At 34.8% G+C, this 14,697-nt stretch overlaps 3 protein-coding genes across 4 annotated transcripts; 1 reads left to right on the forward strand and 2 right to left on the reverse strand.

The window, feature by feature from the left end:
• Positions 1-4,849: 4,849 nt before the first annotated feature.
• LOC144998187 (Cysteine proteinases superfamily protein) lies at positions 4,850-6,775 on the forward strand. 2 transcript variants are annotated; one of them, XM_078958004.1, is made up of 3 exons: positions 4,850-4,949; positions 5,473-5,568; positions 5,642-6,775. In XM_078958004.1, the coding sequence occupies exons 2-3, from the start codon at positions 5,483-5,485 to the stop codon at positions 6,486-6,488; spliced, it is 933 nt and encodes a 310-aa protein (XP_078814130.1). In that variant the 5' UTR covers positions 4,850-4,949; positions 5,473-5,482; the 3' UTR covers positions 6,489-6,775. The 2 variants fall into 2 exon arrangements, with proteins under 2 accessions (XP_078814130.1, XP_078814132.1); XM_078958006.1 differs by having other exon boundaries at positions 4,862-4,949; positions 5,460-5,568.
• Positions 6,776-7,000: 225 nt separating this feature from the next.
• LOC145046023 (tRNA-specific adenosine deaminase TAD2-like) lies at positions 7,001-7,955 on the reverse strand. The gene is made up of 5 exons (XM_078994301.1): positions 7,850-7,955; positions 7,749-7,815; positions 7,507-7,666; positions 7,186-7,277; positions 7,001-7,069 (listed from the first exon to the last, which is right to left on the reverse strand). Exons 1-5 carry the CDS (start codon positions 7,939-7,941, stop codon positions 7,001-7,003), a joined length of 480 nt encoding a protein of 159 aa, XP_078850427.1. The 5' UTR covers positions 7,942-7,955.
• A 3,832-nt stretch (positions 7,956-11,787) lies between these two features.
• Positions 11,788-14,255, reverse strand: LOC144997792 (uncharacterized). The gene is made up of 4 exons (XM_078957659.1): positions 13,474-14,255; positions 12,943-13,013; positions 12,367-12,718; positions 11,788-12,164 (listed from the first exon to the last, which is right to left on the reverse strand). Exons 1-4 carry the CDS (start codon positions 13,588-13,590, stop codon positions 12,036-12,038), a joined length of 669 nt encoding a protein of 222 aa, XP_078813785.1. The 5' UTR covers positions 13,591-14,255; the 3' UTR covers positions 11,788-12,035.
• Between the last annotated feature and the right edge of the window lie 442 nt (positions 14,256-14,697).

Raw genomic sequence — 14,697 nt, forward strand, 5'->3', positions numbered from 1 at the left:
TACTGTCACTAGCACATAACATATCAGGTAGTAGCAAACCTAGATGAATATCACAGAGACAATCATCAAATCATACAACTCCTACTGATGGGTCGGCATTGTGGCCTTAGACCCACCGCTACTAGAAGGTAACTCACCTCACACTGCTGAAGTCCCACACACATAACCCCACATTGCTGAAGTCCCGCAAACTTCACCGCAGCTGCTAGATGACAGATTTCCAAACTGTCAACACCAAAATAACACCCAATTAATAATTGGGTCCCAATACATAACCATAAGTACATTCTTTGGGTAATTACTACATTACCCCTAGCTTGGCTTATTCAAGCCCAAAGCCCAAACCATAGGTCCAAAGTCGATTAGGAATCAAAGCCCAACACATGGCCCAATTTTCCAAATTGGGCCTAGGCCTATACATGGTCTCATTCTAAGGCCTAACATCATATAATCATTAAGGCCCAAACTATGGCCCATCTATGTCCCAATTTTCCAAATCGGGCCCAAGCCCCTTCCATGAGCCTTACCCTAGGCCCATTAAATTACTCTAGACCATTTGCTGGATCTTGGATAACCCATTTACTAACCCAATCACCAAGGCCCAATAGAAAGGCCCAACAATAAACCCAAGTGAAATTAGGGTTTCACATAAAATGATGATTAGGGTTAAGTTTCCTACTTAACCCATTAAGGACTTGATCCATTAAGTCCAATATTGCTTAGATTAATTTCCGCCAATGATTATTATTTAATATCTCAAGTTATTAAATAATTCCCGTGTGTCCCGATTAATTTCCCAATGTTAGGGTTTTGATTGCATTAGGGTTTTCCAACCTAAATACTAGCCCATTATCAACTTGTTGGGCTTTTAGATTATTCAGGGCTTTATTGGGCCTATTAAGCCCACTAGAATAATATTAAGCCCATTGGAGTCAATTCAGCTTTATTGGGCCCACTTGAGCTTACAAGGCCCATTAGGGTTTCAAGCACCCCCAAACGAATCAAACTCACAAGGAAAACACACCGCCACCCGACATGGCGGCCGGTGGCGGCAGCCACCACCTCACGATGGTGGTTTTTAGTTTCTTTCTCATTATTCCATTTCCAATTACATTTTACAAGGCTAAATCTCAAGTAAACACACACACCTACTGACACACACACAAAAACACGGTGGTGCATGGTGGCAGCCACCACCCCACAGTGGTGGTGATGCCTTGTACTTAGAACTCCGACCAAACACACACTAATGAAATCAACACACACACAAGATTAACCCATACATCAGCAAACCCAACCTCTATGGCGGTCCTTGAGGTGGCAGCCACCATGGCCGGCTGCCATGGTGGTTCTTCACAGCTCCCATTTGACAGAACCCACAACACACACGAAAATTAGCACAATACAGTAGCATCTAAACCGGCTTGGGAACTACAAACTCAGCCACACCAACGAAGGAATGACTACACCACCCACACCCACACGTCCTTGCTCGGAGATAAACACAACCACCCACCTCGTGGTGGTGTACGGAGAAGACAATGGCACTGGAAGGCTGCCACAACGACATCTAACGGTGGTGGCTAGCGGTCACGAATAGGAAATAGCAACAGGAGAACGGGTGAGGAGGATGAGCAGAGACCACCTTGGACTGAAGCACCATTGACCACCGGCTAGCGGCACCTCCGTCTTCAACTGTGGGAGTGAAAGGGGCCGACAATGAAACAGTAGCGAGATGTGCCTTCGCCGGTAGCCAAGCCATGACGGCATCTCGATGGTGAGGCAGCAGGCAGCGTCGTTTGGGACTCTATCTGGTCGGCGGCGGCGGCTGGGGAGAAGTAGAAGGAGGTACGCCGGAGATGGAATGTATAAGGTGGAGGTGGCGGCTGATCTGTTATTAGGGTTAGGGTTAGGAACACTTGATGTATATATATGGAGGTTGCGAAGTAGGATGACGGGTTCTAACCCGTATCCCATACAACTTACATATAGCTTTGACACTTCTAGCCCCTCCCATCCATAATTTTTCCAAAAGAAGTCTACAATTTACCACTTAAACCCTACCCCTTGAAATCCTTTACAAATGACGTCCGAATTTTATCTTTTTAACCCCAGCCAACCAAAAACCCTTCAACTTAAGTCCTCATAATTACCATGCAGCCCCTCCTCTACAATTATTTTCAAAAAAGGTCCATAATTACCTCTTTAGCCCCTGTTTTCTGTAATAATTATAAATCGAGTCCGAAACTTATACTTTTAACCCCCAACTTCTGAATTGTGCCAATTAGCTCCTCGAAACCAACACCCTGCATATATAATTATTTGTTTTAGGGCTACGAGCCATCCATTTATTTATTTATTTATTTAATAAATAAATGGGGTTTTACATACCTTAATTATTTCTCATGATAGTGTACCTTACTTTCTATTTTTATAAATGAAACTGACTATATTTGCATTTGTTAAGGGGATAATACCAGCAGTTGCAAAGGTATTCCCCAATGCAGAACATAGGTTTTGTTTGAGGCATATTCAGGAGAATTTGAAGAAACAATGGAAAGGAAAAGAGTTGAGTGACTTGGTTTGGGAATGTGGTAGAGCAACAACATTAAATTACTTTAAATATGCAATGGATGAGTTGAAGAAAATGAATGATGAAGCTCATTCTTGGTTGTGTACGATTCCTGCAGAGACATGGTCTAAATCTCACTTTAGTGGTATGTCATTTAGAAGTTGTTGAGCTTTATGTTTTAATATAAAATTTGTAATTTCTCTTTCTGAATATGTTTTTCACATGTAGGGCACATACTGATTGTTTGTTGAATAATCTTTGTGAGGTATTCAATGCTAAGATGGAGGGAGGTAGGATAAACCAATCATCACTTGCTTAGAGTATATTAGAGAGTATCTCATGAAGAGATTGTGTGTTATGCAAAAGGAAATAGATAAGTGTCAAGGTGAACTAAGTACTACTGCAACTATAATTTTAGAGGAGATTAAGACTCAAGCAGCAAAGTATGTAGCTAAGTATAATGGGGCAGGAAAGTACCAAGTTGCAAGCACATGGTTGGATCAGTATGTGGTGAACCTAAATGAAAGAAGTTGCACTTGTAGGTTCTGGAAGATTACAGGTTTTCCATGTAGGCATGTTGTTTCTGCTATATGGAACAAAATTGAAAATGGAGAAGATGCCCCTGATGTTGAGGATTGGGTCCATCCTTGCTATAAGTTATCAACATGGAAAGCCATGTATCTGAACAAAATTGATCCAATAAATGGTCGTTCAATGTGGCCAAAAAGTGATTGTCCATTCACTTTAACTCCACCAAAACATCACATACAGGTTGTTATGTCAACTAGGCTAGATATGTACTTTTAATGCCAGCATGTATGTTTATGTTTTAAATATAATAAATGCATATGTGTAGGTTGGAGGCCAAAAAAGAAGAGAAGGAGAGGTGTTGATGAGCCCAACAGCCAACCCACTAAATTGAGCAGGAAATTTCTTTCAGTCACATGTTCAAAGTGTCATAACAAGGGCCACAATTCCAGAACATGTAAAGGGCCGAGAGGTATTGGTGAAGTTGGATCAAAGGGGAAGACATAGGGAAAGGGGAAGACACAAGGTAAGGCAAAGGGGGTTGGAAATTTTGTTAAGTAGTTAATTGGATGTTTTGGTAGTTAGGTCTTTTAAAACTTGAATTATGGTTTGGCTGTTTAAATTATGGTAATTAGGTCTTTTGTAATGTTTGTATGGGTTAATACCTTCCATCAGTAAGTATGTTGAAACTAAGTGTCATGTTTAAACACAGACTTGTAATGATTTTATCAACATTTTGCTTATGAATTACCCTCTCTAAACCTTTCTCAAAAAGATGCATGTATAACAATGTAGATTTGAAATACCATTCCTAACCATTTGCAAGATGCAGTTATAACAATGTATCATACGAAAATGCACATCAAAACCACTGATTTATAACAAAATACATAATCATCATTTCCAGTAACTTAATGTGTTACACTTCATACAAAAAAATGAAAGCAAAAATACTCATTCCATCACAATCCAAAACCCCCTAAATTAGTTAGATGCGTAAAAAAGAAACCAAAAACCCCCATCCTATTACCATCCAGATCCTTCAACCACTTTACTAGTTAAAATAAAACCAAAAAAAAACATCCATGAACAGAACAACATCAGCTGGTAGTTCCACAGTTCTGCACTTGCAATCGCAACCCTCTCTTCCAATCGATTCATTGATCTTATCAAACCTGGAATCACCACCAATACCTTAGCACACATCGGAGGGTCAACCCGCCTTACGAACCCACATCTTGAACAATTCAAAAATTGCCTTCCTGGGTTACGATCCGTCCATGAGGTCAACTTCGTTGTTTCCATTCCACATCTACAATTCGCCATCTTTGATACTCGCAGAATTCGTTTTGCAATTGGATGCACAATAGAGTGAGAGTAGAAGAGGGTGAGTGCGAGAAGGGTTTTCAAAATATCATACATGCATTTGGTTATAAAGAAGATGGCACAGGTGAAAATACCGATTTGCCCTTATATTATTTTAATAAAATAAGAGTTAACGGTGGGTTCTAACGGTGCGAGTGATAAGGACCATCTGTCAAAAGTTTTGAAAGTACAATGACCATCTATGAGGTTTTTAAACCACAAGGCCTAAACTTTAGATTTTAGGAAACCACGGGAACCATTTATGATGTTTTTTCTTTTGTATTCTAAAAATTGTTAAGAGGTAGCTATTATCTTATTGATAACTCGAGGGGTATTTAAAAAATAACTGAAAAATGCTGGAGGTTAGATGCAAATATGTAGATCGCTTAATAAAAATCCTGATCATCTTGCTTAATTCGTGCCATTTCTCCGCAGTGTCGCTTGCTGCCTCCTGCTGTTCACTTCGCCATTGAAGAAACCTCCGGTAATGCTTCATCTTCTTCGTCACTCGATTGATTAATTTAACATCTATAGGCCTCTTTTCTCTTCATCTGCGAATCTAAAACCTAAATATGTTGTTACTCCCGAGTGAATCGAATTCGCAATACAAAAATGTGAAGGCTTTGATTTTCAGTATCAAATTAGGGATATTTTTTTTATAAGATGGCTGTAATTTAGTACTCGGGTTCATGAAACAATTGGTGTTCCCACTGTTCCAATAAAAGAGAGTTCCAATTTGGCTTTTGAAAATCAAATCTATTACTTCCCGAGAAAAACTTGTTCTTTGTAACCCCTTTTCTCTTATCATCTTCATAACTAAATTATTTGCCCCCTTTGGTATATAATTAGGAATTACTTCAACTATTTACCTTCTAAATACAAAAATATATACAGTTCTCTTACAAATTTAACCCCCAATATACTCTAATCTATTGCCAGTTTCAAATATTATAACTATTTAGAAGTTTAAATCTAATCTTACAAACTCATAAAGCTTGTGATATCAGAGTTTTGAAGATGGAAAATACCCAAGAACCAGAGGAAAGTGAGACTAAAGAGATTCAAGAAACAGAATCTCGTGAAGAGATGCTTTCAAGACACAGGTACCCTTCTTTCAATTAAGTAATTTCTGCATTTACAAGTACAAAAATGATGACTTTGTTATAATAATTACAGAAAAGAAATCACCCAATTACAAAACAAGGAAATCGCACTAAAAAAAGCAGCAGCTAAAGGCAGTAAAGCTGAGCAAAAAGCTAAAAAGAAACAAGTGGAAGAACAAATCTCTCAACTCACAAATGACCTAAAACAAAAACATTTAGGTGAACTTGCAACTGTAGGCTATGCTAGTAGCACCACAAACAAGGAGGACAATATCGACATTTTAGCAAAAGCCATAGCTGGGGTCTCAGTAACCCACCAACCCGAACATTCAAAACCCACAAAAAGTGCAAAAAGAAAAGAAAAAAGAGCCCAAGAAGAAGCAGCAAGAGAGCAAAGAATACAAGAAGAACAAAGCAATATTGTGAGTGACAAAATGGTTGAAAATGAAAAATTGGAGAAAAAAGTCAAACCACTTGGTCTTATAGTCAACGAAATAAAACCAGATGGGCATTGTTTATACAGAGCTGTTGAAGATCAGTTGAAAATAAAAAGCAAAAGTTCATCTTTTTACACGTTTCAAGAACTTAGAAAAATGGTGGCAGATTATATGAGGAAGAATTCATCAGATTTTCTTCCGTTTTTCTTATCAGAAACAGAAGAAGATGGAGATTATCATGAAAGATTTGAGAGTTATTGTAATGAAGTGGAGTCAACAGCTGCTTGGGGTGGTCAACTTGAGCTTGGAGCTTTGACTCATTGTTTAAAGAAACATATTATGATATTTTCAGGGTCTTTTCCTGATGTGGAAATGGGAAAAGAGTATAAATCTGGTGATTTTTTGGATTCAAGTATTGTTTTGTCGTATCATAAGCATGCATTTGGGCTTGGTGAGCATTATAACTCTCTTGTTCCAGTTTGAAGAGCAATCCGAAAGGGTAAAATGGTAATATGTCATACTTGAAGTTATTACTTAGTATTTTTGTTATGAAATGGCCATATAAACCATGGTTAATCTTTTAAACTAGAGTTTTGGTTTGTGCTTTTATTTTTGAAGTTGACCTTGTATCAACAAATAATATGATTGATGTTACAAATTTAGTGCTTTAAGTCTTTGACTTTGTTTCATGAATGTCATATGTTGACTGGTCAATTGTTGGTATGTGGTTTGACTTTGTTTCATGAATGTCATATGTTGACTTGTATGGATTTTTTTTATTGTTCTTATTGTTTATGGGTTATGAGTTGTACTAATGTTATTGCTCTCTTTGTAGAATTCAACCATCAACATGATGTTTAGCTTGATGTATAATTTAATAAATTTACCCTTTAATTTTGAACTTTCTAAAATGTCACTTCCATCCTCTCCATTTTTTAGAATTTTGTATTTACCCCATAATAAACATAATTTGATTCTTCTATAGTTACCACACATCAACTTTGTAAAGTATCTGGATGATCCATACCAATCACCCTTAACCACTCAACTTTCAATTTGTTCCTCTATCTTTTTGTTCAATCTTTATGAAATTTCACAATTTTAAATTAAGTGATGACTTGTTAATGATGCCACAAACTATTGTAACAACTCGATTAAACAATAACCAAATAGTAGTTACAAGATGCAAGAAACATGCATTTGTCAAGAACAATATTGATCCACACCCTCCAATTTTATCATTCGCACAACCATAGTATACCTCTTTTATACCTAAATTCATGTGTAGTGAAAAAGAGGGCATCATATTTATATATCAAATTAAAAGTCTCATTAAAACTACATTTGGTACACAGAATCGTGATCCTTATCTGTTGCACTTTTTGTCTTATTGACATTAATCACAGTACTTATTTCACCTTTTGGGAGAGAGAAAAAAAAGTTGTTTTTTTTTGTTTGATTGGAGTCTTAGTCTATGTTGTATTAGTTTGAATAAGAGTACCAATAAATGATAAGACAGATGCACACATTATACATGGTTCACATGTAACATAAAGATAGCATTTTGAGAACATCTCAACAACTTCATGTTTTGTAAGTCCCTTTTCTTTCCACTCCTCAAGTAAAACATCAATAGCTTCCATTTCAGCGTGTCTTGTAGCCTCCATTAATTTGTTAGTCACATAATGGTGAGTTAACCAGAATTACAAACAGAAAATAGAAAATTGTTATAAAAGTACATACATTTCTTGTTTCATTACTCCGATTTCTTCCACATGATATGACCTTCCCATCCATAACAATAACACATCTGTTCCATGAAAAAGAAATCCGTTAAGACATACCCCACAGGCACCTCAAGACTGTAAAATGCAATTTTAGCCTGTTGTAACGCCAGCTTCATTAATGCAACAATTTCAGGCATTTCTTCTCCCATCTTGATATGGACTGAAATGAAATAAACAGGCATGGAAAAAAGGAAAAAGAGAACTCCTTTAAGTAATTGCAACCAGTATGTATTCGGCATTAAAAAAATCCTGTGAATCCATATCATTGGCTAGTGACTAAGCATTTGAATTGATATATTGTAGACTTTATCAGAGGAACCAAGTAAAGGTAAAAGTAAAACCACTAGGTAAAACTATGTTATGATTTGTACAAAGTTATAATTTATGTTGTGATTATGGGTAAAATTTGAATGACATTACCATTTTGGTAAAAATAACAAAACATGTTGCTGTTTCTTGCAATTTGCCATAATATAAAAGCATATTTAAAGAAAGAAATATGTTGCAAATTGGAATTTTTATGAATTTTGTTTTCTGTTCTTGAACTCCACAGCACCATTAGGTGCTTGTGTCTTTAAGTTTGCTTACCTTATAGGGTTAATGGCTTGATAGGTCGACAACTATATTTCGTGTATATATTTAGTTATATTCTTGTATACAAATTATCATTAAAATGGAAATAGTTGTTCAAAAAACACTGATTTAACTGACAGTAGTCGGTTTTCAGTGACTCACTCACTTGGGGAGTTAACGAATCGATTAGCCGATAGGGTATGGAGCTATGTTTCATGCACCTATTTGGTTATTTTTTTCTTATACATAGTTTGTCTTCAAAGTCATTGTGCTCCATTTTAAATAATAATAATAATAATAACCATTTTCAATAAGGGTTGTTGTTTGATTCTTTTTTTGAAATATCAATCGGAATAATCTATATTAAATTAAAACTTGATGTAAACCATCTGAATCTGTCAAAGTGTAATAATACTCAAAATTTAATCCAACCTAAAAATATGGAACATGATCGGGTCGAAAGAAATTTGACAAAAAAAAAAAAAAACGTCCTTAACCCTTATTACCCCACCTCTCTCCTTAAAAAAAACACAACCAAACATCCATCCCCTCTCATTACAACAATCGCCCTGAAAACTCGGTCCTTAATTCATTATAACGAAATCGTAGTGAAATAGAAGTAGAGAAGAATATAGAAATTTTATCCGGCCAACCTATGAAAAATTGAAAACTAATAACCATATGATGAAATGGATAATAAAAGAAGGAGGGAAGTCATTTAACAACTATTTTTGGCATATTTCTACGGAACGTTTAAGAGCTTCTAGCATTTGATAAAACGTTTTGTTTTGAAAAAGAAGTCTCGTTTGACACTACATGTTTTTAGCGTTTGGTTTAAGCAAAACGTTCCAAATCTAAAAACTACCTCACGTAATATTCAACAAAATGCTACCAGCTACCTGTTAATTTTGCCGAACAAACCCTTTATCGAATGAATACCTTCTGATAACTTCCTTCTATTCACTACTAATCATTGGCGAGAATACATTAACAAGGTAGTTCACTTGACCTACCTTATTTTGTTTTTATTATAATAGTTTATATATAATAAAAATCTTGTGACCTGCCTTAATCATTTTAAGTGAACTATCCTAGTTTTTTTGGTAAAAATAAAGAGTATAAATCATATTTTAAGGCCTATATTCTATTTTTTAATAGCTCAAAATTTTTATGGTATAATACAATATGCATAGCCAATTAAAAAATAAAAAAGAAGCAAACATGAATCAACAACGTCATGTTTCACAGCACACACTTGGCGCATCAATCCTTCGCAATCGTTGGTCAAGTTAGATATATTTGTAAGAAATTTAAATCATGATAAATTTGTGAAAATATCAAGATATAAGACATCGTTAGATATATTTGTAAGAAATTTAAATCATGTTTTTCTTATACGACCGACCCAATCCGAAACCACGAGTAGTATTTTTTGATATTCTTCATTTTCAATCGGTTTCATTTAAATAGTGAACTATGTGGTTTGACGTTCTAGACTCGCCACTGCTACTAATGACTATGATTATTTAACAATCAATCATATGTTTTTAAACCTTGATTAACATCTCACATCATCATTAACATAATTATTTACAATCCTAAGTTGAAGATCTAATAAAACTTTGATTAAATCTATTGGAAGTCACATAAGCTTCCAAATGAGACACTAGCTTCAATTGATGATTAAATGACATCAAATATGATTCAAACTGATCATATACAGTAGGTTCATGATATAACTCAATATGTTTAGAAGCAAGTCATATCACATTCAAGGCTTAGAACTCCATTGAAGCTCTCCATCGGAGACTTGAAATCATCAATTAGCTAGCTCAACAAAATTTGATAGTAACATGTTTTGGATTCATCAGCTCAATATGAGAGCAGGAAACTTGATTCCTAACCAAATCAAACATTAATTTTGTTCATCATAACTAAAAATGAATTCCTCCGATTCTAGAATTTGAAAACCTCTAAAACATGATTTGATTCCATTTCTAACTTGCAAATGAGAAATTGAAGCTAGAACTGTATCTTAAGATTATAATCATCCTCTAACCTACATTCCTCAACACCAATCCATCATAGATTCATATTTGTGAAGGCTTTAGATGAGATTTGAAGATGGAGGAGATATATTCGTTCTTCCCAAACAATGGATTCAAGCTCCAAACCTCCCATTAAACTATAATATATTTCAAATCTCCTTAATTACTTTCACAATCATCTTTAAGCTCTTTCAATCCCTCCAATTCATTCAAACGAGAAAGAGAAATGAGTGTCGAGGCTTATGTTCATAAGTTTACGAACTTGACACTTTAGGTCCTACGACTTCCTAATTTTCCTTATTTGGCCCCAAAACAGTTGACTAGATTTTGTAATTACCATTTAGACCTTAACCAACTAATTTCCTAACAAAATTAGTCCTGCAAGAAGTAATTAGGTTAAGTAAAGGTCAAACATGTAATAATACTCGAGTCAACTTCCAATTTTCAAACATTTGACTTTATTTATATATTTAATTCATTAAATATACTTTTTATTATTGATTTTTTTTAATCTTAATAAAATAAAATTTACTCGTAAAAAACAGATGTTACACTTATTATATCTTCCTCTTAGTGTAATCCTATTTTCCTTATCAACTCTACTCCTTTAATTCATCAATGTGATGGACAAATGGAATAGTTTTGCTATTTTTTACTAAGAAACCGAGAAAGGACATTTTGCTTAATATTTGTAAAAGAAAATGAAGTAGTTAAGACTTAAGATAGATGAAAGAGTTATGATGGAAGAAGGATCCAATCATTGGTTTTTTGGTTTTTTTAGATATGTAAATCTTTTGTAGCTTCTTTCTAGTTCTTATTAAAACTTGACGTTCGAAAATGAGTACCTATATCTTGAAGAAATGATTTTGGTGGTGATTAAAAACAAACTCAAGCTCTTTATGTAATTTATAGTTTAGTGTGATATCTTGGAATCGGAATAAGATCTTTCAATAGTTACAATATATTTTGGTGATGAAGAATCTATTAATCATTTTGAACTCATTCGTAGCATTCAATGTAACTGAAATTTCAAAGATCGTTTCATGTTTTAAATTCATCTTGAAGCTAGGAAAACCACTACTTTTTTTATTGATATAAAGACAACCACATTGCGTATGTCTACAAACAAAACAAATTTAGAATAATACCCAACAAATTGCTATCCTACAAATCGACGTGTTCCACCAAGATGAAATAACATGGTTGTTGCCTTATGGGTTGCTTTCTTACACGTTAATAACAGAAACAAACCATATAACCAAATCTACAATCCAAAAAGTAGGAAAAAAACACCATAAACAAACAAAACCTTAACCTAAAATCAAAATCTTCCAAAAGATTATATACCTTGTTTACTCAGCCAAAGAGGTGTCATTGTGTCAACAAACACAGGATTTATCATTTATCAAGATATACATTAACAATGATTTCTTCATCCTTCATATTGTTTTCCATGTCAAAATTAAAAATTAAAAAAAGAAAACCCACTAATCCCACAAACCTTTTCTTTACATAATGTTCTTTTCTTTTTTAAACCATAAACCACAATCGAATACCAAGTCAAAATCAAAGTCTTGGCTTTATAAAAATTACCCCTAACCCAATCTATAATTAACCTTTAGTCATACTCTTAAAGCCACAGGATCTTGCCATGAGATCTTCCTCTTTCCTGCTCTATTTGATGAAGCATCCCCAACATTTCTACAAATCGATAGCTTTAAGTCATTGTGTTCCTCTTCTTCTTCTTCAATCTAACAATCAAGAAACAATAAAACGTTAGAACAAGTAACTATCATATCAAAGCACTTCTTTTTTCTTCCTATGTGGATAAAATGTTGCCTCGATAAACAAAAAGGAAAAAGTAAACAAATTTGTAAAAAGTATCTTTGTGTTCTTTCTACATAAAGTAAAATAAGAAAAATTCATATACACCCATTTGACTTTTTGACTTACGGATATTTGGTTCAAGTCAAATATAGGAACCCGAGCTTCTTTACCACCAAAACCGTTCTCTTTCCGATTGAATTCAGTCGCCGGAGACAAGTTGACACTATGCAAATTTACATTTTTATCCCCATGAGGTGGTCGACTTGGATTAACGTTTTTCTTCTCTGTATACACTCTTCCCCTTTGATTTAGGTTGTGAATCGGGGGCAAATTGTGTAAAGTTTTCGCCTTTTTGGGGTGGACGTTTTCCTTCTTGCTTTTTCTGAATTGGGTTGTTTCTAAATTATGTGTTTTCACTTGTTGTGAAGTTGTAGTAGACTTGGATTTCAATAGAAATTTGTGTCTTCTCCTCAAGAATCTGCATTCACAAGAACTCAATTTTAGCGCATGCTTAAGTGATAAATTATCTTATTATCACAATAAATAACAATGTGCTTTCATATAATTTTTTCTTATTAAAGCATTGTGCTTTGTATTTTTAAAATAATAACAATGAAAGTAGGGTGATTTAATAAACATGTAAATGAAAGTATGTTGTAATGAATTTAGTAGGTAAAAGTGATTCGAAAGGTGATATCGTACCTAACTTCGGCTTCTAAAGTTTGTTTCTTTTGCTTCATGGCCTCCAATTTGTTTCTTGCAGCCTCTGTTTCCTGTAAATTTCATAACCGAGTTAACTCAGCCCGGTTCAACAAGGCTCGCCGGCTTGTTGACAGCTGTCGGTGGCTCCAAGAGTCACCGGCGATCTTCAAAGATCACAAAATATTTACGACACAAATACCCTTTTGTAGTTGATTGAAATCTTCCAAGATCACAAAAATTAAATATAACCCTAACCCCATAAATTTTGTGATGAGAATTTATCAAGAAAACCAAGGGGAAACGTAGATCAGAGAGTTCAAATTCGATTATTGAAGAAAAAAGACATGATTTTTTTTCCAATAATCTTTGAAGAAACAATAGATCTATTTAGGGAATACACGAAGAGATCATATACGAAATCAACGGCATAAAGATGAAGCAATATTAAGAATCGTTATCAACATATGATCAAAACAACAAGAACCCTAACGAATCTTGAAGATCAAAAACAAAACAGAGAACAAACTTTACCTGTTCCAACTCCCGGTAATCTTGGAGAAGGGTTTGATGCTTAAATCTTGCTCGAGCGTCCTCATAAGACGCATGAGGAGATGAATCAAAAGCAACCCCTTTCATCTTCTTACTCATCAGATCTCAACTTTGTTGAAAAAAAATCTTAATTCGATAAAAGAAGAGAGAGAGAGAAAGTGAAGAAGGAAATACGAAGATGAGAGAGAGAGAGAGAGATAGAAAGCGAGGTGTGGGGAAGAAAGAGTTTAAAGAAAGAAAGAAAGATGAATGGGTGTGTGTATGTGTATGTGTGTGGGTGTGGGGGTGAGAAGGTTCTTGCTTTTCCTGTTTTCTCTGTTGTTGGTGATGAAACTCTGACCAAAGACAAAGCCCCAAAAAGCCCACATATATCGGTTCGTTTGGTAGACAATGGAGTGATGAAGATGGAGATTTTTGGGGGGTTGCAGAAGGGTATTTGTGGAACAACCATAATTAATTGGTCTGTATGTGAATTTTGTTTTTGTGCGTGTGTGTGTATGTGTATGTGTGAGGTGGGTTTGGTTGGAGTTTGAAGACATCTCCCCTCTCTTTCTCTCTCTATCTATCTCACTGATGATTTCTCTTTCTCTTTCTCTCTCTATCTTTCAAGACTCTCTTTTTTACATAAATTTTGGTCCAACTGGGCCATTGAAGAGACAGAGAGGATGGGTGGTGTGTGTGGACTCTTTCTTTGTTTTTCTGATGATGATGAGTTGTTTGTGCCATTTTTCTTTCTTCTTTGTGGGTGTTTGTATTGTATATATTTTGCAAGATAGAAAGAAGCAGAAAAAAGAAATCAATCAATTAAAGAAAATATATATATATATATATATTTTTTAGAGAGAGAAAGAGAAAGAGAAAGATGAGTGCTGTGTGTTCTGATGTAGTGCAGTTGTTGGTAGTACCTTGTTTTTAGGCATCGGTTTCCTTGATGACTGGTTCTTTTCTTTTTTTTAAGTTTGATTGAGATGTGATTGTGATGGTAACCCTTTTTAAAATTACTCTTTACTCCTTTTGCTTAATCTATAAATCCAATACTTTTGATCGTTTATTTAAAAAAAAAAAAAGATTCCTTCATTTGTTGTTGTGGTATTTATTATATTGCAGAAAACCCAATGGACATGGAGTCATGAGGGTCTTCTGATCTGGGTGTGCCCACTATATTATAGCCTTTATGTTAGTCTTCCAGGGGTAAAAACGTAATTT

The sequence above is a fragment of the Lactuca saligna genome, chromosome 5, assembly GCF_052625555.1.
Source record: "Lactuca saligna cultivar CGN05327 chromosome 5, ASM5262555v1, whole genome shotgun sequence".
NCBI classification, from domain to species: Eukaryota; Viridiplantae; Streptophyta; class Magnoliopsida; order Asterales; family Asteraceae; genus Lactuca; species Lactuca saligna.